Source organism: Cervus elaphus, chromosome 4 (genome assembly GCF_910594005.1).
Source record: "Cervus elaphus chromosome 4, mCerEla1.1, whole genome shotgun sequence".
Lineage (NCBI taxonomy): Eukaryota > Metazoa > Chordata > Mammalia > Artiodactyla > Cervidae > Cervus > Cervus elaphus.
Window position 1 is genome coordinate 4,298,193 of NC_057818.1, and position 22,156 is coordinate 4,320,348.

The 22,156-nt window shown below is 45.4% G+C and overlaps 1 protein-coding gene and 1 non-coding gene across 4 annotated transcripts in view; both read right to left on the bottom strand.

Annotated features, from left to right (window-relative positions):
• The window catches only part of WDR59 (WD repeat domain 59), a 77,681-nt gene that overhangs the window by 38,422 nt on the left and 17,103 nt on the right, over positions 1-22,156 (bottom strand). For all 3 annotated transcript variants that reach the window (XR_006340423.1, XM_043898056.1, XM_043898055.1), the window contains exons 3-10: positions 21,841-21,976; positions 19,022-19,107; positions 17,853-17,933; positions 15,552-15,589; positions 11,522-11,610; positions 7,713-7,829; positions 4,431-4,508; positions 1,845-2,001 (exon numbers count right to left, since the gene is read on the bottom strand). Coding sequence is in view for 2 of the 3 variants with exons in the window: in XM_043898056.1 (XP_043753991.1) it covers positions 1,845-2,001; positions 4,431-4,508; positions 7,713-7,829; positions 11,522-11,610; positions 15,552-15,589; positions 17,853-17,933; positions 19,022-19,107; positions 21,841-21,976 (782 nt within the window). In the remaining variant the exon portion in view is untranslated. The remainder of the gene's footprint in view (positions 1-1,844; positions 2,002-4,430; positions 4,509-7,712; positions 7,830-11,521; positions 11,611-15,551; positions 15,590-17,852; positions 17,934-19,021; positions 19,108-21,840; positions 21,977-22,156) is intronic.
• Positions 10,940-11,012, bottom strand: TRNAG-UCC. The gene has a single exon. It is a non-coding gene; the product is annotated as a tRNA-Gly (tRNA).

Sequence of the window (22,156 nt, forward strand, 5' to 3'; positions counted from 1 at the left end):
TGCCAGTGAGCTCAGTCTACTCCTTGCCTCTGAGGCCAACCTCATTCACAAAACCAGTTCCTGCTGCCTCTGTTTCTGCTGTCTTATAATCAGGCTTCCCTCCTCAATGTGCCTTTGGAACTGTTCTCTTAATGATCATATGGCTTCCTATTTATACCTACTTACACAATTACATGCTTCTTTCTTATTCTGCATGGAGATCCTTTAGCAGAACCTGAAACCAATGACCTCCACTTCCTTCATGAAGCATCCTTTTCCGTAGACCACAACATCCTGATTCTCTTCCTACCTCTGAGAGCTCCGTGACCACAGTGAAAACCAACATCAAAGTCTGAGGTGGGCCAATAAAAAAAATGACTAAGAGGACATGGCAATAAAAATAAAATGGAACATCATTAGGTTGAGGAAGAAAGAAAATATAAGAATGCATGAAGGATGATTACATTTATAAAAGGTTCAAAAACAAATAAACCTAAACTATTTTTAGGGATACAGAAATGGGTAGTAAAACTATAAGCAAGATAACAGAAGTCATATTGTAAATGTTAGGACAGTGTTTACCTCTAGGGAAGGGAAAGAATTGTGCTCAGGAAGTTTCTGAGTTCTAGCAATGTTCTCTTTCTTGACCTTGGTGGTAGTTACTCAGATTTTCACTTTATAAACTGTACATATTTTATGTAATTTTATACATGATGTATCTCACAATAAAAGGAGTTTTAAAAAAAAACCTATAACTTGTACTCAAAATTTCACTACTCGCTAGAACAGCCCCAGTTTATACAATTCACCCTGCCAGCTCATAGATGACACAGACAACTGAGAATGGGATGTTAAATACTTTTTATTGCAATCCAAAACTACAGGCCAACCTCCCCCTGTCAGATCACAGGGAAACTCTCTTTTCTATGGCAAAGTGCAAGAGAATGTGTTGAAAGCTGAAGTCAAGCATGGAAATTGATGGGATAGAGACCAAGCAGCCTCACGTTTCTAGAAGCAGGAGAGATTTATAGAAATGAAAATGGGAAAATCAAGAGGATCATCAAAAAAGTCCTTTCAAAAACAATCCTGGGAGAGGCTTGTGAGGGTCACAAACAAGTTGGGATAAGATGTCTGCTCTAATCCCAGGTCCACTAAAGGCCTCTCCTGGACTCTGGACAAGTCACACCACTCCACTGCCTGGGCCTTTCCTTCTGTGACACAGGAAGGCCACGAAATTTACCACAAAATTCATCTGTCTGGAGAACATTTAGAGAGTGTGGCAGTAGATCTCAAGACAAGGGAGGCTGCAGCTAAACTCACCTGCCTCGGCAGAGGCAGAAGAGAGTAACTGCCCACTGGCCGTTACTGCCTCTGCCCAGAAGAGATTGCATCACTTCTGTTCATGTTTCAGGAGCCAAGTGGGTCACGTGGCCAAACCTGTCTTCAAGGGGATGGGAGGTGAAACAGCCCTCTTTGTTTGTGAAGAGAATTGGAAATATGTAGTGGGTGGTACTGATGATGACTTTGCATCTCCCTCATCAACACAGGGGGAAGGTGCAACAGCTAGGGTTTTCAGAGTGTGGTGACCCCGGGGTTTTTCAGCTCTAGAAGTGACCCAACAGCAAAGCTACCAACCTCTTAGAAGCCCCTTCCAGGCAGGAGGGAGACCGCACAGAACACAAAAGAAGAAGATGCACCTGGGGTAGAACCGCAGCCCCACACCCTATCATCCATCTATGATTAAGGCAGGGGAACCCTGACTCCCGCTCCGAAGCCAGCCCTGTTTCCACATCCTCCCCTTCGATCATGCAGCCCACCCCAACGGGAGCCGGAGGAAACTGGTCAGCGATCTCTCTTCCACCCACCTTCCTTCTGTTTCCTCCATTGGAACTCCAGCACCACGTCATCGTGGCCCACGAAGGTATGGACTGGGGTGTTCAAGTCAAAGACATTCCACAAGAGCAGGCTGTTCTCCCTCCGCAGCTGGGGAACCATCACAGTCACCAATCCATTGCTGAAAGGCTGCGGTGGGAAAGGGAAGAGCAGGCATCATTCCAGGGGGCATCCGCTGAGTCTTGACTTACCCAAGTTGGAGTTCTCACCTAACTTAAACAAATTAGATGATGGCAGGCCCCAACCCACCTGGGGAACATTTTTCCAAATACCATAAGTTAACGTCTACTTTTCGTTTGCTTTTCTTCTCTTTTCTTTCTTTACGGAAGGAAAGGACCACAGCAAGTAAAAGATAAAGTTAATGTTTTTTAATGTAAAATAAGCAAATGGCTCTGGAGGTTGCACCCTGGAACACACTGTTTCACACCCTAGCTCCTCTCGCAAGACCCCCTGAGAGTTACTGAATGCTTTCCTGGAATGAGGGAACAAGGCACCCTGCAGGTGACTCCGAACAGCAAACAGCCCTGCCTTGTGGAAATGTACCAGAAGCACTCTGTCCATGTGACGCAGCACCTTCCCACGGCCCCCAAGACTACAGCTTTTCAAAAGAATTAAGTGTCAATGGCTTGGTCGTGTCCAGCTCTTTGCGACCCCATGGGCTGCAGCTGGCCAGGCTCCTCTGTCCATGGAATTCTCCAGGCAAGAATACTGGAGTGGGTTGCCATTGCCTTCTCCAGGGGATCTTCCTGACCCAGGGATCGGACCCTGGTCTCCTGCACTGCAGGCAGATTCTTTACCGTCAGAGCTACCAGAGAAACCCATTTCAAAGGAAAACCTTTCAATTTCAGGACTAACACATCCCACTTATCAACACCCAATCTGTGCAGTAGCTAAGAGGCCCATTTGGTTGATATGCAGACTCTGTTCTTTAAGGAATAAACCACAGCCACCTAAGAGCATATTTATCTTCGCCTGCTCTCCTGGCAGCACTCTGAACTTTCCTGTTTATTTTTTAAAGCAAACATATTAATCCAGAGAAGTATTTCAATTCACGAAAACAACGTCTGACTTCTTCCCAAGTGCTCCCAGATGTGAAGGCCAATTATTATCCCAATTACCTTCTGCACTCCACGACGCCCCAGGGAACAGCCTGATGTATAAAGGAACCTTTACTCACCCCTGGGCTCCCTTTCAAGTTGACACTGAAGGAAATATATCATCTCTGATCAGCAGCAATCAATGTGGCAAAAAAGATGGAAGTTTGATAAGAGCCTACCCACTATATTTGCAGCATTCTATGGTTTATACTTTTTCATACATGGCTTTTTTCAAAGAGAGAGCATACTGTACTTGTAGTAAATGACACCAAACTGGACACTAAAGAATAGTGAAATTTATCACAATTTAAAAAAAAGAGCAAGGCATATTAAAAACTATTCATATTTGACAGAGAAGGAAGTTATTACTCAAAAAACATCAAGTGGCTTGTCCAAAGCCACACAAATATTAAACGGCTCATTGCAGCATTATTCACAAAAGCCAAGATATAGAAACAACCTATTGTTCGTCAATGGATAAAAACAGGGTATGTACACAGTGGAATATTATTCAGCAATGAGAAAGAAGGAAATCCTGCCATTTGTCACAACACGGATAGACCTTGAGGGCATTATGCTAAGTTAAATGAGTCAGAAAGAGAAGACAAATACTACATGGTATTATTTATGTGGAGAATCTAAAAAGCAGAACTCAGAGAGACGGAGAGTTGAATGGTGGTTACCAGGGGCTGGGAAGTGGAAGAAACAGGGAGATGCTGGTCAAAGGGTACAAACTTCTGGTTGTAAGATGAATGAGCTCTGGGGATCTAATGTAGCGTGATGATTATGGTCAATAACACCACATGGTATACTTGAGAGGTGCAAGAGAATACGACCTTCAATGTTCTTATCACAGAAAAGAAAGGGTAATTATGTTAAGTGATGGAAGTGTTAATAAATGCTATAGTGGTATAGCATTTATACAGCATAGTAGTATAAATGCTATATTACAGTATATTATATATAGTGGTATTATAGTGATAACCGTTTGGCAATACACAAATATAACATGTCAACATGTTGCCTAACTTGAACTTACACCATGTGATATGTCAATTAAATCTCAATAAAGCTGGAAAAAAATTAAATGGGATTGCTGGGCCCTAAACCCAGGTCTTCTGGATCTAAAACCAGAGTTCCTTCCAGCACAATTCACTGACCTCCAGCCTCTCAGGCCTCTAGCTCACCCTCCTCTTCGCCCTTACTGACCACCTTCGCTCTGCCCAGCACCCAGCCCAGCTAGTCCAGCACTGCTAGTACAGAGTCTCACCCAATGTTCCAAGGCAAAGTTTTAAATAGATAACAGCTCTTATTCTGTCATTACCACCTTTGTCCCACCCCTAAACCAAGACAGAAGGAGAAAACCACCTCACAAAGAAAATAAGAGAAAATGTCACTGGCCCCTCATGTGCAGAACATCGAGATAATTTTTCCAAGCAAGAGGAAGGGCATCTCACTCACAGTGTATCTGGCCTTCCAGACAGGCACCTGGCAAGGGAGAATATTGAGGTATTTCCGAGGCTGGCGGTAATCCCAGAACTGGAAGAAAGAAAGCAGGATAATTTGTGAAATAAATGCCATTAAAAAAAACAAAAACAAACCTCAACTATTGAAAGCAGCAGAGCCTTTGAACTCCTTGCTTTCTGTCCTCTTAGATAGATTCAGCAGTGCATTTGAGTCAGCCCCCAGGGCCATGCTCCTGTGACACAGATGCAAAGAAAACGCTCCTTTCACACTTAGAAACATAGGAGAAACACAGACTTCATGAGGATCAGTTCTCGAGGCAGATCACTGTCAGTCTGCCTATTAAACCCCCTTCACAGTTGGAAGGTAAAAGCGACAACTGTTTCATCCTGCATCACTGTACACCACTTGGAGGAATTTAACTATTGGGTTGGCAAAAAAAGTTTATTCGAGTTTTTCTATAACATCTTATGGAAAAACCTGAACAAACTTTTAGGCCAACCCAATACTGATGGGCTTCCCTGGTGGCTCAGACTGAAAACATTTTGCCTGCAATGCAGGAGACCCAGATTCAATTCCTGGGTTGGGAAGATTCCCTGGAGGAGGGAATGGCAACCCACTCCAGTCTCCTTGCCTGGAGAATTCCATGGACAGAGGAGCCTGGCAGGCTGCAGTCCATGGGGTCGCAAAGACCTGGACACAAGGGATCTACTCACACTACCCTAATGCTAACAGGAGCTGAAGTGTAGTGACCGCTGACTGCTTATAAGTTGAGGGAGCAAGTATAGCTTCCCCGTGGCCATGTGAGAAACCCAAAAACAGTTTAGACAGAAATGACATCTTAACAATATTATTTTGAATATGGGACTTAATTTTGGCAAAAAGGGTTGTCAGAAGAAACAAGAATTACCTCCTACCATCCCATTCTAATCCCATTCTCTCCAATCCCCTTTTTTCCTTCTTGGCCTAGCTCTAACACTCAATTCAACAGTTTTACTGTTTACAATCTACAAAGTGAAGTGAAACTCATTCAATGGTATCTTGTTCCAGTAGACTCCTGAGGATGCACAACATAAAAAATAGAATAAAAATTCATATAAATTAGAAACTAATAAACTGTCAGGTAAACTAAGTAAATGATTATGTAGGAAAAAATGGCATGCATTGAGCCTTAACAACAAAATACTAAAAACGGTGGTTGACTATTACAAGCACTTCTAAATTGCTTCACTTTTTATAATTGTTATTTATATACATTCAGTAAAAACTGTCTTTCCTACCAGGATATATGGAAAAAATCAAATACTATGCCAAAAATCTCATTTAATTCATAAGCTAAAGGCAAATAGAAGGGGGAAAAGTTGAAACAGTGACAGATTTTATTTCCCTGAGCTCCAAAATCACTGCGGACAGTGACTGCAGTCATGAAATTAAGACACTTGCTCCTTGGAAGCAAAGCTATGACAAACCTAGACCATGTGTTAAAAAGCAGAAACATCACAAAAGTCTCTATAATCAAAGCTATGGTTTTTCCAGTAGTTACGTGTTGATGTGAGAGTTGGACAATAAAGAAGGCTGAGCACCAAAGAACTGATGCTTTCGAATTGTGGCGTTGGAGAAGACTCTTGAGAGTCCCTTGGACTGCAGGGAGATCCCTCCAGTCCATCCTAAAGGAGATCAGTCCTGAGTGTTCATTGGAAGGACTGATGCTGAAGCGGAAACTCCAATACTTTGGCCACCTGATGCGAAGAGCTGACTCGTCTGAAAAGACTCTGATGCTGGGAAAGATTGAAGGCAGGAGGAGAAGGGGACAACAGAGGATGAGATGGTTGGATGGCATCACCGACTCAATGGAGATGAGTTTGAGCAAACTCCAGGAGATGGTGAAGGACAGGGAAGCCTGGCATGCGGCAGTCCATGGGGTCGCAAAGAGTCGGTCGGACACAACTGAGTGACTGAACAACAACAAGCCCACTAGTAAGGAATAAGGACTGTGTTTCACACGTGGAAAGTGGCCTGTTATCTGCTTTATTACCTACGGCATCCCGGCCTCAAGAGTAATAAAGCTGCCAGTGAATACTGACAAATTTGGAGACCTCAAATAAACAGGAGGAGTTGAATCAGATGGTTTCTGGTTCCTGAACTTGGGAAACAAGCCAATCAGGTTATGGGGACAAAAACTTAAGCCCAAAACAAACAAAGAAAAAAACTACTCTGGGCACATAAATGTAAATTACAACTCCAGGGGATTTACAAACCTCCAGACGGAAGTTAACTTTTAAGGCTGAGTGTATGATTCTAGCTTTGCTAACCATACCAAAAAGTTGTACATGCCTGTGTAAATAAAGTAAAGAATTACATTGCTGAAGCAAATCACCAAATTGCTAAGCAAACATCTGCGGTCAAATCTTTGTCCTTCCAGGCAGAGACCTGACCACAAGGAGAAACAAGGGTGCATATCACATTCCAAAGTCAGAGAACAAACAAGAAACACTGCACTCTGAGAGAAACCAAGAATAATAAGCTCATTGACATATGTAAGTCTTTGAGCATTTCCTGCAAGTTAGAGTAGCAGTCCCAACCTTTTTGGCACCCGGGACCAGTTTCATGGAAGATAATTTTTCCATGGACCTGGAGGTGGTAGTTTTGAAATGATTCAAGTGCATTATATTTGTTGTGCACTTTATATCTATTATTATTACATCAGCTCCACCTCAAATCATCAGGCATTAGATCCCAGAGGCTGGGGACCCCTTAGTTAGAGAATTTCTAATAAAATAACTCCGTCCCTGACTTGTGCAACGTGGATGACCAAAAACATCTTAACTTTTGCAGATATGATAATCATGTGTGAAAACTGCTGTTTTTCCACCCAGACTAATGGTCAACTTGGTAACTTTAATGACTGTGTGGGTTTTTCTCCCTTACTTGGGTATCTGTTGTGTTATTTTGATGAGCCAGTCCTTCAGAAATGGGACTTCCTGGCCACATCTTGGCGAGTAAACTTCTTGTCCTTTCTCAATGTTTTTGTCTCTGACTTCCTTTCACAAACAGAAAGAAGAGCCTCCAAACAAACATAGGCACCCAGTCAGATATGTGCTACTACATCACTCCACTGGTCCACATCACCAGAGGACCTGCCCAGCTCCCCAAGAAGAACAGGTGCCCCTGAAACCCACGTCATGCTAACCGGCTGCAGCTTTCTTTCCGAAGGCAATGCTCGCAAACCCCTGGTGCCCCCCAAACACGCTCCCCACCCTGCCCCAGGGCGCCGCTCACCTTGACGGAGTTGTCTTGACTGGAGGTAGCAAGGATGTGCTCGCTGTCCGGGTGCCAGTCCAGGCCGTGGATCTTAGAGAGGTGTGCCGCGAGGTACTCCACCGCGGTGCTGGGTTTCTGCAACAGGACCATCAACCAGAGTCGGCACTTTACAGAGGACTCAGCGCGCCCACCCGAGCTGGACACAGCCTATCCCGGTCTCCTGGGTGGGGATACAAAGACACTCCCAGAGGAACTCCCTGCTGGTCCACTGGTTAGGGCTCCACGCCTCCACGGCCGGGAGGAGGGGTTCGAACCCTGCTCGGGGAACTAAGATCCCACATGCAGCGCAGCACAGCCAAAAAAAAAAAAACAATTCTCAGAGGCCGTCTCTGTTCTTAAACTCCATTTTGCTTTGTCTAAAACAAACAAAACAACAACAAGACTTTGCCAGCTCTCCCTCGCACATGCTCGGAACACCGGCCTGTGAGTCTAACCATCTTCTGCTCCGGGCCCAGGCATGGCCTTAAAGAAGGCAGGGGGTGCATCATCCCGGTCTGCAATTCTGGCTCCCCTTCTCACAATCTCCCACAGAGCAGACTGTGACATCCAAACAGACCCACCCCCATCCTGGGGTAACACCAACAACCTTTTTTTTTAATTGAAGTATAGTTGTTGTACAATATTATACAAGTTACAGGTATACAATATAGTGATTCACAACTTTTAAAGATTATAGTCCATTTTCAGGTATTATAAAATATTCATTATATTTCCCATGTTGCACAATAACACAGTATTATAGCTTATTTTATACATAATAGTTTGTACCTCTTAATTCCTGCCCCTAAATTGCCCCTCCTCTCCTTCCCGCTCCCAGTGGTAACCACTAGCTTGTCGTAGGGAATAAACTCTATCTGAAAACCACCAAGCTTAAAGTGATCAAGCCCTAAGACTCCTAAAGAGAATGAGTACACATCACAAAAGAAAACCATATGTGATTACCAAGTACATACAAAACAAATTCAGAAGGAAACCTCAGAAATATACATTAAAACATAGAAGATTTTTTAACCAGTCAAATTAGAAGATACTTGGAAATGATATTCAATGTAGTGAGGCAGCATTTGTCACTGTTGGTATACATATGAAATAGTATACTCTTTTCTGGGAAAAAGAAATTTGACTATTTTCATCAAGATGCTTAAAATTTTTCCTTTCTTAAGGGACTATTCTAAATTCACAGAAAGTTTTAGGCACGAAAGATATTCATCTTGGTGCAATATGGAACACCTAGGAAACCAGGAACATAATGAATGATAAGTGGGGATTAAGTAAACGTTAGAATCAATTATTGTACAGCTATCTGATACAATGTCATGTAGCCACTAAAGTTATACTTACAAAGAGCTTATTATAATAGAGGAAATGAATTTATTTTAATGTTAAATGAAAAAAGTATGCATAACTAAGTGTAAGATATGATAAACCATGTTTTTAAAAAAGCATAAGAAAAGAAAATACCAAATCGTTAGTATTTGACTCTAGGTAATAGGACTGTGAATGCTTTTTATGTTCTCTTTTGTATTACTTTCTGTCATCAGCAGTAGTCTATAAGATAAAGAGTACAATCTCCAGAACCAGCCTCCCTGAGTTTAAATCTTGGCAACAAACTGTGCCTCAATTTACTCAGCTGCAGAATGGGGGTAACAACTGTAACCACTTTAAAGGCAAAGAGAAATGAATCAATACACATAAACTTCTTAGAACAATGCCTGCACATAATAAACACTAAGAAACAGCAGTGTTACTAAGCATTCATTGAGTCTTGAGTGAAAATCCAACATCACCACTGATACTGCACATTTTAAAGCCTGTGATGCTTGCTGCCAACATCCTGCTTGGTACTAGAAAAGTGCCAGAAAAAAAAAAAAAGAAAGAAAAGTGCCAGAGAAGTGAAATTACAACGAACAAGTTTTACAATCCATATGAACAGAAATCCTGAGTATTAATAGCCAAAAAAAAAAAAAAAGCTAAATCTCATAAAACAAAATAGATAACAGACTTGCTGAGGGAAGTCAGGGTTATGAGTGGACCAAAGAGAAACCTATAAAGGAACAGCTTAGCAGTGTACTTTTACAAGATAAGGAACACAGCCACTGTTTTGGAAAACAGGTCCTGGATTCATGGCTAAATACCACATTGTTTATTTTGCCTATAGTTCTGAAAACAGTTTAAGGCAAATAAATATGCATGTACTACAAATTAATCAAACATTTTATTTAAACCATTTTTTATATTCAAATGCTATTTTTGTTTTTGTTGTTCAGTCGCTAAGTCATATCTGACTCTTTGTGACCCCGTGGACTGTATAGCCAGGCTCCTCTGTCCAGGAGATTTCCCAGGCAAAAATACTGGAGTGGGTTGCCATTTGCCTCCCGGGGATCTTCCTGACCAGGGATCGAACCTGCATCTCCAGCATCACAGGCAGATTCCTTACCACTGAGCCACTGGGGAGGCCCTTAAATGCTATGCCAGTGACAAACATGGATAAAACCAACTGCCAATGAAGAAATAAAGAGGGATGAAGCATGGCTATTACCAGACGGAAGCAAAGAGACAGATATAAAAGCAACATACAGAAGACGCACCATCCTTCTCCTTATAAAATCACCTCGTCACCAAAGAGCCATCCAAGGCGAGGGCTTTGACCAGCACACCACTCCCCAGCAAGTCCTGGCACCCAAGCCCGCAACCTCCCCATCTCTGCTTCACTCCCGTCTCCTCTCCCACCCATCTGACTTTATTCCCTGCGGCACAGGAAGGGAGCAGGGCAGCAAAAAGCAACGCTGAGACTGGACACTCAGCATCCCAGCTGGGACAGCCACAGAACAAATTTCGGGAAAACTGACAGTCGGTCCTCCCCACAAAGGCAGGAGCTCTAGCCTTCCATTTCACAGAGCAGGAAGCAGAATCCACATTCCAGATCATGTGTAAGTCGACTGCCCTCTGCATTTTTACCCCACCATCTGGCAGTTACGCAGGCAAGAGACCCTCTCCCTGATGCCAGCATGACAGGCTTGCCATGACAGCAGACGCCCAAAGCCCTACACCTCTTTCATGCCTCCCAGAACTGTGAGCTGCTGCAGGGAGATTATACAATCTGCAGGCTCTCTTTTGAGACTGACAGGACAGCTAGACCTCTTTTTTAATTTTTGCCCACACCACCGTAGCATGTGGGGTCTTAGTTCCCTGACCAGGGATTGAACCTGTGTCCCCTGCAGTGGAAGTGCAGAGTCTTAACCACTGGACTTCCAGGGAAGTCCCAGCAGCTAGACTCCTAAGGGAAGATTTGAGCATACTCAGTACCCACCCCAGTGACTCAGATCAGGATGGTGTGTGTTCTACAACAATGAATTTTCCCTCTGCAATCTGGGGCAGGGATAAGAAGCACGATGACCATTCTAGAACAGTGTCTGGTTCCCCAGGCTTGACCTCCTCAGTGATACACCCACTATTACCACCTTTATTCCGAAAATAAGGAAACTGAGGCTTGGAAAAGTTTGTGGTTCGCCTGATATAATCAGGAGGTAGCAAAACGGCACTGTGGCTTAGGTCAGGCCAAGTTCATTTTCTTAACCTGTGATCACAATGCCTCACTCCCCTACATGCTTCAACACCAATTTGGTCGGGCAGCAAATGTCATTTGGTACTAGGATCTTAACATGGCAATTAACTATTCTGCCCAAAGTACCCTGGACTCTCAAGATAAGTCCTGCTGCTCCCAACATCCTCTTCATACCCTCCTGGGGGAAAAAGAGACCACTTACCCGTTTGTCCCATATCCGTACATCCCCGTCATGACTGGTGGCAAGGCAATTAGCGTTTTTCTTATTCCATTTGACCTGTGAGGCACCCGCTGCAAAGCAAAATCAGGGGAAGAAAGCTGTTGCCCTCAGCGCTTTCAGAACAGAGTGGAGCTTATCCAGGGGAGCTGGATAATGAGTTCCGGATGAATAAGAACAGAACTTTTCAAGCTTCTATGACTGCATCAGCTCCACAATGAGAAAGAAAATGAAGCCAAAAAAATAAATGAATTAACACATGGGAACAGGATCAGAGTCACCTAATTGAGGAAATAATCTCACTAAGGGAAAAAAAAAAACAACTTCAGGCTACCTGAGTAGAATCAATAGGGAAATGTAGTTCCTTTTTTTTAAACTTACTTTTATATATTTATTTTTAAAATTTATTTATTTTTATTTTCGACTATGCTGGGGGCTTCCCAGGTGTCGCTAGTGGTAAAGAACCCGCCTCCCAGTGCAGGAGACCTAACAGACGTGGGTTCAATCCCTGGGTCAGGAAGTCCCCTGGAGGAGGAATTGGCAACCCAATCCAATTTTCTTGCCTGGAGAATCCCACCGACAGAGGAGCCTGGAGGGTTATGGTCCATAAGGTTGAAGAGAGTCAGACACAACTGAAGCGACTTAGCACAAGCTTGGGTCTCCGTTGCTGCCTGGGCTTCTCAGAGCAGTGTCTTCTCTTATGGCAGAGCACAGGCGCTGGGACGCCCAGGCCCCAGTAGTAGTAGTACACGGGCTCAGAAGTTGTGACTCCTGGGCCCTAGAGCACAGGCTGAATAGTTGCAGTGCAAAGGCTTAGTTGCTCCATGACATACAGGATCTTTGCAGACCAGGGATCAAACCCATGTCTCCCGGGTTGGCAGGCAGATTCTTTGCCACTGAACCACCAGGGAAGCCCAGGAAATGTAGCTGCTTAAGCAGTCCAGCCCAGCTCTGTTGGATGGTAACTGACTCATCGTACAACCCACCCTTCATCCTCTCCAACACCAAGCTTGCGATCATGAGCCTCAGATCAAAGCCTGCACCTTCCCACTCTGTTTTTGTTTTGGGAGGAGGGGCAGTCTTGGAAAAACACAGCCTCCAGCTGAAGCTCAGCTGAAGACTGAGCCCCAGTGTTACCCAATTCTGCCCTCAGAAAGTTATGTGCTCCCCACCCCTTCTCCTGTCTCCCCATCAGCAATTACATGCACCTCTGCGTGGGGACAGGAATTCAGTCCTCTGCCAATACACGGAGGGAACAATAATGACAAAAGAGCTACTTAAGCGAGGGGGCGTACTGGTACTGGAAGATGCCAGAAGGGGCTGAGACAGGTGGAAAACTGGGACATAGCAGCACTTCTAGCTGACTCTTAAAATAATCACGTTAATTACGTTAATCCAGAACAACATGATGACTCTTTCCACCTCTTCTTGTTGTTGCTCAGACAACACATGACATTTCTGCTTTGACACCCTCTCTCTTCGGGTGGGTGTTTATCACTTGGGGACACCACAGTGGATCCAGGGCTTTGGAAGGCAACCTGACCCAAGAATTTGGAAAGGATGAGAGAGAAAGCAAGGGCTTGGGACCCAACAGGAAACAGAGTAAGGCCCAGATTTTTGCCTTGCTTGGCTTTGGTGAGAGTATTTGTTGGTTTGCTTCTTTGTTTGTTGTGTTTTTTCCCTGAGACACAGGGCACCTTAAGTCACCTAAGAATGAATGGTGAAAAAAAAAAAAAAAAAGAATGAATGGTGGACACCCCTAAAGTTGGAGGAAGGTGGTATATTATTCAGGAGACCCAGTTTCTTTGCAAGAAAGCGTATCAGCTAGAGGAGGAAGTATAAGAAAAGACTGCTCCATTTCTGTGTGACAGAGTTACCAAAGAGTTTGAAAACACAAGGAAAAAAATTTTTTTCTATTTCTTTAATGTTGTGCCTATATGAGATGATGAATGTGCATTAAATTTATTGTGATCATTATTTTGTTAAGTCAAATCATTATGCTGGACACCTTAAATTTATACACTGCTGTGTGTCAACTCTGTCTCAGTAAAACTGGAAGAAAAGAAAGAAGAACATTTTTTAAAAGAAGAAAAAAAAAAAAAAACAAGTTTCAAGAAAATATAGCTTTCCCAGTAGGTGGTCTATCAGAACATGAAGCCTCCCAAAGGATTCTGAGAACCTCCTAATTCAACCTGAGGATCATGACATCAAGATCAAATGAAGGCCCCGGAGCTCTCAGAATCAGAGAAGGCTCTGGAGGACACACAGATGTGCCCTTACTGACTTCCTGCCCCGTGGCAGAAACAATTCACTCACAGAGAGACGGGGACCACAGACTCCAGGGAGCGGCAGCCTCCAGCTCCACCTCTCAGGGAAGGTTAGCCAGAGCGGCTTTGGGTAAAAGTCCACAAGAGGCCTTTGCCTCTTTCCCCCCAGGGCAGCTCCGCCACCAGAGGAGCCTCACTGAGGTACCGGAAGGAAAGACGTCTCCTACCTCTGCTTCTTAAGAAGGACTTAGAAAAGAACAATCTTCCTTTTTAGAGGTCCTCCACAGTCCAATTAACTTAGAGATCTGTCAGGAGAACTAACGAATTCAAGGATGGGTGACTGAACATTCACAGACCGCTGGTGCTTTCTTTCAGCTGGATGTCCTCTGCCACCACGTCTGTGGGTCATTATACGCCTCAGATCAGAAGTATATGCATGGGGGTGGGAGCCAGGTCAATTAAACCATTAAGCACAGAGGCACAGGTGCTTGAGTCCTACATCCATGGAACAAACCCTCACAGAGCATCTCCTCCAAGCAGGCACTTAGGGTGACCCTGGTCTGCAGCCCTAACCTCACAGAGTGAAGAAACCAACTGCTTAATCCATTCATGATGTTTAATGCCTTCAAATGATGAGGTGTGGGGGTGTAGGGAAAAAAAAAAGAATCACGCAGTCATTTTGGAGCAAACATCAAATGTAAATTCAAATGATCCAAGAAAATTCAAAACAAGGAGGATTTAAGAGACAGATGATATGATCTGTTTTGATCAAGGACATCAAAATAGAATCCTGATAACTGGGCTTCATCATGAGGGGCAAGGTAAAAAACACTTCTATGCCCAAGTTCAACTCTCAGGAAGTGGTGAGAATCTTCTGTAACCAGCCCAGTGCAGAACTGCAAGAGCAGTCAACTGCAAAAGGGTGATGGAAACGGGGAGATCAGAAGGCAACTTCAAAGTTTCAGCACGTCCATATTAAACGATACTGTCGGGACACAATCAGCATAACCTAGACTGTGCGGAAACCACAGGACAAACCACCTGGTTTCCTCAATAAAGAAACTGCAGGAAAGGAAAAACAAACCAAAAAAAGGGGAAGGGAGAAGAAACCTACCAACTGAAAGAGATGAGAAATATATCAACCACTTTACCAACACCAGCTTTATTTGGGTTCTGATTCAAAAATTTTGTAAAAGCAGAACAAAAAGCCAAACAACATCTACTGAAACTACTGAGAAAATTTACATACAGCTTAAATACTTGAGGATATTAAAGAACTACTGTTAATATTTTTAGGTATGCTAATAGTATTGTGGTTATGTGTTTTTTTAAAGGAGTCCTCTCTTGTAAAAAACACTGAAATATTTGTTGATGAAATGATATGACACCTGGGATTTGCTTCAAAAATAATCCCAAAGGGGATGGGGGTGGAGGTGAAAGATGACAGAAGACTGTCTGAACGTTGACAGTTGTTTAAGCTGGATGACGAACACAAAGCAATTCATTCTCTTCTTGTTTTATACACTTTTGAAAGTTTCCACAATAAATAGCTTGAAGAGCATGTGGTTCCTGCCCTTGAACTCTGACATAAGTTCCTAACCACATTCTACAGTCCTGACTCTAACTTCTGAGAGCAGCGGGGTCAAGGTCCAGGCAGCGTGGACAGAGCGTGGGGCACAGGGCTCGGGTAGGAGCGGTGGGAGGAAGGGAATGAAGGCCGCCGGGGAGGGAGGTGGGCGGTCACTCACCTACAGCAGACAGCGCGACGGTGGGCTTCCGTGTGTCCCTGAAACGCGAGAGTCAGAAGTCAAACGCCCGTCTACCCGCCACCACCTGCCTGGGGCCTCTCTCCCTCTGCTTGCGTTTCTTCACTTTCCTTTCAGGGGGTGCTGGGGCTTCACTGGGGATGCGAGGACCGTAATAAGTGGTGTAAAGAGAAGCCTGTCTCCCTCCAGGGAGATGAACTTTCTCAACCTCTTCAACTGAGGCAGAATCTGAATTTCAAATCATATAGCTGTCTCCACAGAGAACTAATTATAGTATTCAATAACAGTGCGGCCTAAGTGACTCTGAGGTGGACGTGCAGGGAGCCAAAAGGCCCCTTCCTGGGTCATTTCTTCTACGGAACAAGGGGACAGTTGTGGAGACGCAATTGTGCAAGAACCTTCCAACAGCACAGCCAGGATGGCGTGAAAAACTATGGATGTTCCCAACAGCCCAGAGGTGGAAGCCACTCAAGTGTCCCCTGCTGATGAACAGATAGAACAACTATGGTCTATTCAGACAATGAATTGTCTCCAGGCCTTAAAAAGGAAGCAAAGGGGGGCTTCTCCAATGGTCCAGTGGTTGAGACTCTGCCTTCCAATGCAGGGGGCGTGGGTTCGATCCCTGGTCAGAGAACTAAGATCCCACATGCTGCACTGAAGGCACAAAGAAAAAAACCGAGGAAGAAAATCCTGTCACAGGCTACCACACGGCTGCAGCTGGAGGACATTACATTAAGTGAAATAAGTCAGTCACAAAAGGATGAACACTGCATGATTCCACTTACACTTGGGACCTGGACCAGTCAAACTCACAGAAAGTACAGTGGTGGCTGCCAGGGGCTGAAGGAGTAGGAATCGAGGGCTGTTTAATGGGTACAGATTTTCAGTTTTGCAGGATGAAAAAGTTCTGGAGCTTTGTTGCACAACAGTGTGAATATACTTGACACAACCAATATGCACAGTTAGAAACGATTAAGATGGTAAATTTCATTTTGTGTGTTTTTTTTTTTAACCACATTTTTTAAAAAAAACAACTATTCCTGGATACAGTGGGAGACTCAAATGGTCAATGGTTCACTGCCAATGGTCAGTGGGCAGCCGCATAGGGCTGGGAGGACCAGACAAGCTGCATCCCTGGCTTATCAAGAAGGCAAATTGGTTCAGTGTCTTTCCATCTTTAAACTATGAAACCAACTGCTTCATATAAACGAGGGATCCTGCCCCAGAGCTCCCAGGGGACTGCTCGTTTGCTGAGAGCCCCTCTTCGTCCACTTCCCCTGGGTTTTCTGCTCCTTCTCCCTCCTCGGGCGCTGTCTTTAGACCCATCACCTCGGAGGTGCGGACCTGCACGGGACGCTGGTGAAGTCAGCTATGCGCACCTTTACTCCCTGGGAATCCCCCCGGCTGGCCTGTCTGCTCCAGCAAACCTCAACACCTGGCCTGTCCTCTGCCTACAGTTCACCTTTCACTGTAAAGTGTCACAAAATCACTGCCATCTGGGACGGTGGGGGGGGGGGAGGGTGTCCTGTCCTGGGAACCCCCCAGGCCACGCAGCCCCTAGCTAGGGGTTACGGGGAAGGGAACCTGCTCTGCAAAGAGAGAGGGGAACAGCCGTGTATTAAGAACTCAGGATGCGCACACTCCGAGGCTGGGAGCTCCTCCTCGCTTAGCTCCATGGAGAGCTGGCCTACGAGCTGGCTCTCGGCCCCCTTTCCGAGGGGCAGTGAAGCGGCACCAGGAGCTGAGCAGCTGTCTGGGGGCACCGCCTGCTGCAGCACCCGTGTGTGTGCCCAGCGAAATGCCCCCACCGTCACCTGCCACTTCAGCAAACTCCAGCCTGCCTTCCCGTTGCCAGAACCTGGGTTTCTTTGCCAACAGGACTTTCTCAGGCTGCTGGAGCCCGTTTTGCAAACCTCTGTGATGGGCCTGAACTGCCAGGGAACCAGGCCCCTGTGGACAGCCTTCAACCAGGGACCAACAGCAGACGGCAGCCCGCTTCCTCGGCCCCGGGGATGGGACACCTCTGGGGAGGGAGTGGGGCAGCAGCACCCAGCCTCCCCGGTGGAGCCTAGTCCTCAGGAGGACCACGCGCCCTCTCGCTCACCCTCCTGAGCCTGTCTCTCCTCCCCGCGCCCCTAGCAGTTCTGTCCCCTCCTAAACAAGGCGCCTGCAGGGTCTCCCTGTCTCAGGGTCTGCAGCGAGGGGGAACCAAACTAAGACCCCCGACCTCTAAAGCCAAGGCCCCGCAGCAGCTGAGCGGTTATGCCCTTCCACCATTCTTACTTGATGTCCCAGATGTAGATGTAGGTGTCCACAGAGCTGGTGACCAGGAGATCAGGCTCAAACACCGCCCAGTCCAAGTCACTGGAAACACAAGGAAGAAAGAAGGCAGCAATGACGAGAAAGCATTGAGTCCAGTTCCAGAGCACAACCAGAGTTCACTTCTGGCGGCTTCAGAAAGTCACCCTGAAGGGGCCCCGAACACGGTTGAGGCTGAGTAGCTGGGTATTTAGGCTGGTATCTCCCAAGTTCCTTGGGGAAGAAGACTTAGCTGAGCTCTGAAGGGAACTTCAGGTCCTTCCCCGGTTACCACCTGCTCCCCCAAAAGAAATGGAGCACTTCAACTTAAAACATGCACACACACAAACACACACATACACACGTGTGTGCACATAAGACAAAACAAAGGGGAAAAAAAAACATAGAATTTTTGACTTACTGCTTTTTAAGTCAGACTTAACCACAGGGACCCTGAGTAAACCCCACATCTTCAAGGCAGTGGCAAAGTGCCATGTTGCCACACAGCTTCCGAGGAGGGCAAGAGGCCTCTGGCGCCCCCACCAACGTCCGCCCTCCTCGGAAGGCACTCACTACACACAGAGTTAACACCGGCTGGGGTCTGGCCTTTCCCACCACCTTCCACGTCACCTTCACCACTTCCTGCTGCTACTTCCTGCAACAAACTGTCCCCACCCAGAGACAGTGACCCAGAAGCTAGCCGGAGGGCCCTCAGAGAGAAGAAACTGCACATCTGGGTAATGGCCCGTGAGGCAGGCGCTCCACGAGGTGCCCACGGCGGCCGGACACAGAGCCAGGGGCTGGGCCCTGAGGTCTCCGTGCTCCTGGCCACCACTGACGTGAGCCCTGGGGATTCCTCAGGCACAGCTTCATCTCCTCCTGCAGCAAAGGCGCGCTAACCCTTCACTCTGGGGCGGGCTGTACCCGTCTAGGTATCTCCTGGGACCAGGGTTAATAGCTACAGGGATGCGGGTTCCCAAATTCCAGCTGTTCCTCGCCATGAAAGCCAAAACTTCAGGACTGCTAAGGACTCAGCAGACACCCAGGGTCAATGCAAACCCAGAGGGTCAGCCCAGAGGGGGACGGTGGTTCTGCTTCATTTTCCGGGACAGGACCAAACAACAGAGGCCGGAGCAGTGGAGGGCGATGCTTACCTGACGACGCGAGTGTGGCCGTGCAGGGTCGTGCCGACCTCCCCGCTGCCGTCTTTCCACTTGTACAGGTCGACCCTTTGGTTGCTCTGGAAGGAAACAAGGGGAAAAAGCTTCCATCAAACTACATTTCACTTAGAGAAACAACAGGCCAGCAAATGCTCCCCAAATATCATGAGTTCATGAAACACACTGACAGTGGATAAAGTATAAAAAAAATAAACTAACTACTATTAGTACGATTAGTAGTCTATTTAAACATTTCTGAAGACTGGTTTTCATTTTAGCTCAGAGACACTTGTACAAAGCTCTGAGATTTTTACTCAGAAATGCCCGTTTCCAATTCTAAATAGGTAAGGTTCCTGTCAAAAGGTTAGAATTCAAAATGCTTCCAATGGGAATAGGAGTGAAAACAAAGACCTTCTTGATCTTAGAATAACATTCCCTGCCATTTCCAGGGTCTGCTAGGCCCAGTTTACGGAACAGAAACTTTAAGAAACCTGCCCTCTGCTTTTTCTTATTACACTGCACACTAGATGTCATCACCCACATCACAGATGAGGCAACTATGACTCCAAAAGTTGGGTGGGTGCTCAAGATAAAACAGGGAGCATTAAAACTGGGACCTGACCTCAGATTTCCTAATTCCAAAGCAATTTCTCCTGTAACTGTTTGCCTTCCAACCAAAAGCAATGAAGGAAAGGAAAAAAATGAGTAAAACTGAACTTCATCTAAATGAAATGTCACAAACATTATCAAGGAATTAAACAGACAATCTATAGAACTGGAGAATATACCTGCAGATCTGATCACTGATAAGGGTCTATAGTCTTACAACTAAGTATCAAGAAAAGACAAAAAAAACCAATTCAAAAACAGGCAAAGGAACTGAATAGACAAATCTCCGAACATGATACAAAAATGGCCAGCCAACACACAAAAATATGTTCAACGTCATTAGTCATGAGGGAAATGCAAATCAAAACCATGGTAAGGTACCACTGGTGTGACACCTACTAAGATGACTAGAATTTTTAAATTACAAAAACAGGAAATAACACATTTTGGTGAGGCTCTGGAGAAACTGGAATCCTTGTGCAGTGCTGCCAGGACTGCAAAACGGCCCAGCCATTGTAGAAAACAGATTGATGGTTCCACAAAAAGTAAACACAGACTTACCAAGTGGCCCTCCCATCACTCCTAGGAATATACCGAGAGAAGTGAAGATGAATACTCAAAAAAGTACACGCACACACATGTGCTTATCAACACTACTGCTTACAGCCAGATCAAAGGTCCACTGGTGGATGAACAGACAATACATGATGTATCCCTATGAAGGAATATTATTCAGCCACAAAAAAGGAAAGAAGTCTTGATACATGCTACAACATGGACAAAGAAGCCAGACACAAAAGGTCGTGTATCGTTTAACTGCATCTATACAGAATGCCCAGAAGAGCTAAACGCAGAGACAGAACACAGAGAGGTCACCAGGGGCTGTGGGTGGAGGGAATAACTGCTTACTCGTGGTGGGGTTTCCTGTGGAGCATTGGAAATGTTTGGGAATCAGATAGAGGTGGTGACTACATAACACAGTGAATGCAGTGAAGGACACTGAACTATTCACTTAAGTGACTGTCTGAAAAAAATCAACAAGGCTCTGTCTTGCCCCTCCTAAACACAAGCAGTGTTAGTCCACTTGGGTCGACTACTAAGGGCTCAGCCTAAATCTGTGGTCCCCAATCAGGAGAGATCTTGCTTCCCAGGGGACACCTGACAATGTCCAGACACATTTGTGGTTGTCGCGATGGGGGTGGGGGGATGCTACTGAGATCTAGTGGGGGAGGGGCCAGGGATGCTACTGGTTTCCTGCAAAGCCCAAGACAGACCGACCCTGCCATGAAGAATGGTCCAGCCTGACCCTCAACAGTCCCTGGAGCCAGTGCCAATCTAGTCGTTGTCCCTCGTTAAAGACAGTCAGTCGGATTCTATTTTGGAAACAACAGGGAAGAGCAGCTTTTTGTTCCTTCTAAAGCTGACAACACTGCTCTTCTTTCTTTTGTAAGATGCTTTCCTCTCACAGACTGTCATTCCTGAAGAACAGACCCAGACAGCACAGCGAATGGTCACATTCCCTGGAGGATGAGGACTCCTTCAAATACTGCCCTCCCTGCCCAGTGCAAAAGAAGCCAGAGGTTTAGATCTCTAATTGTCCTAGGAGAACAAATCCTAATAAAAATCTGGCCAGGGATACTAGAAATGATCTAAGCCCAGGTCTTTTTTGAGTCTGGAATCCCTTGGAAAATCTAATAAAATGTATGCATCTTTTCCCTGGAAAAATTCACATATAAATAGGTACGTAAAATTTCAGGGGGTTAAACAAATCTAACGAATCCTAGTCAAGAAAAGGATCCCTTCCTTTGAGTGGAAAGGTACCTGGAATCTTCTGATCGCTCTGAAAGCAACAACAATCCCCCCCAGACAAGCTCACCAGGTCCCTCCTTAGAAGGTCTTTCTGAATCCCTGGCTAGTTACACTCCTGAAATGAAAACAGGTTCTTATCATTAACAGCCATGGAGGTATCTAGCTGCTTGCCCTTCCAAATCTGGATTCGATCCTTAGAAACACTGATGGGTCCCCGGATTCTTTTCATATATAACTTAAATCTGTAATTTGCTTCCATCTTCCTTTAAGAAGCATGCACACCTCTTTCCCATTTGAGAAAGGAGGACTGCATTCTCTTCTCTACTAGAACACAGACCTACCAGCCCAGATCTCACATTTAAAAGCCTTTTCCAGTACTCGTTAAATGAGCTCACCGAGGCTGCAAAATAGTGCGCGAAGCTGTCATGAGGATTCCACTGCACAGCTCCAATGTCCCACTTGCTCTGGCGTGAGATCTTCCGGTGACCTTCGAAGGGGGCATCTAGATTGACGATGTATAGGAATCGGCGGCTAGGAAAACAACATCAACATTTTAACAACAGAACAGCATTTGCATGAAGATGGAAAAGCACATTTGGAATGACATACAGTGCGCAAAAAAAATCCCCAGATGCACATGATGTTTATTGACTCTGAAAGGCATACAAGTGACCAGAGTAACTCGTGGCTGCTGTACCCCTGCAAGGTCTG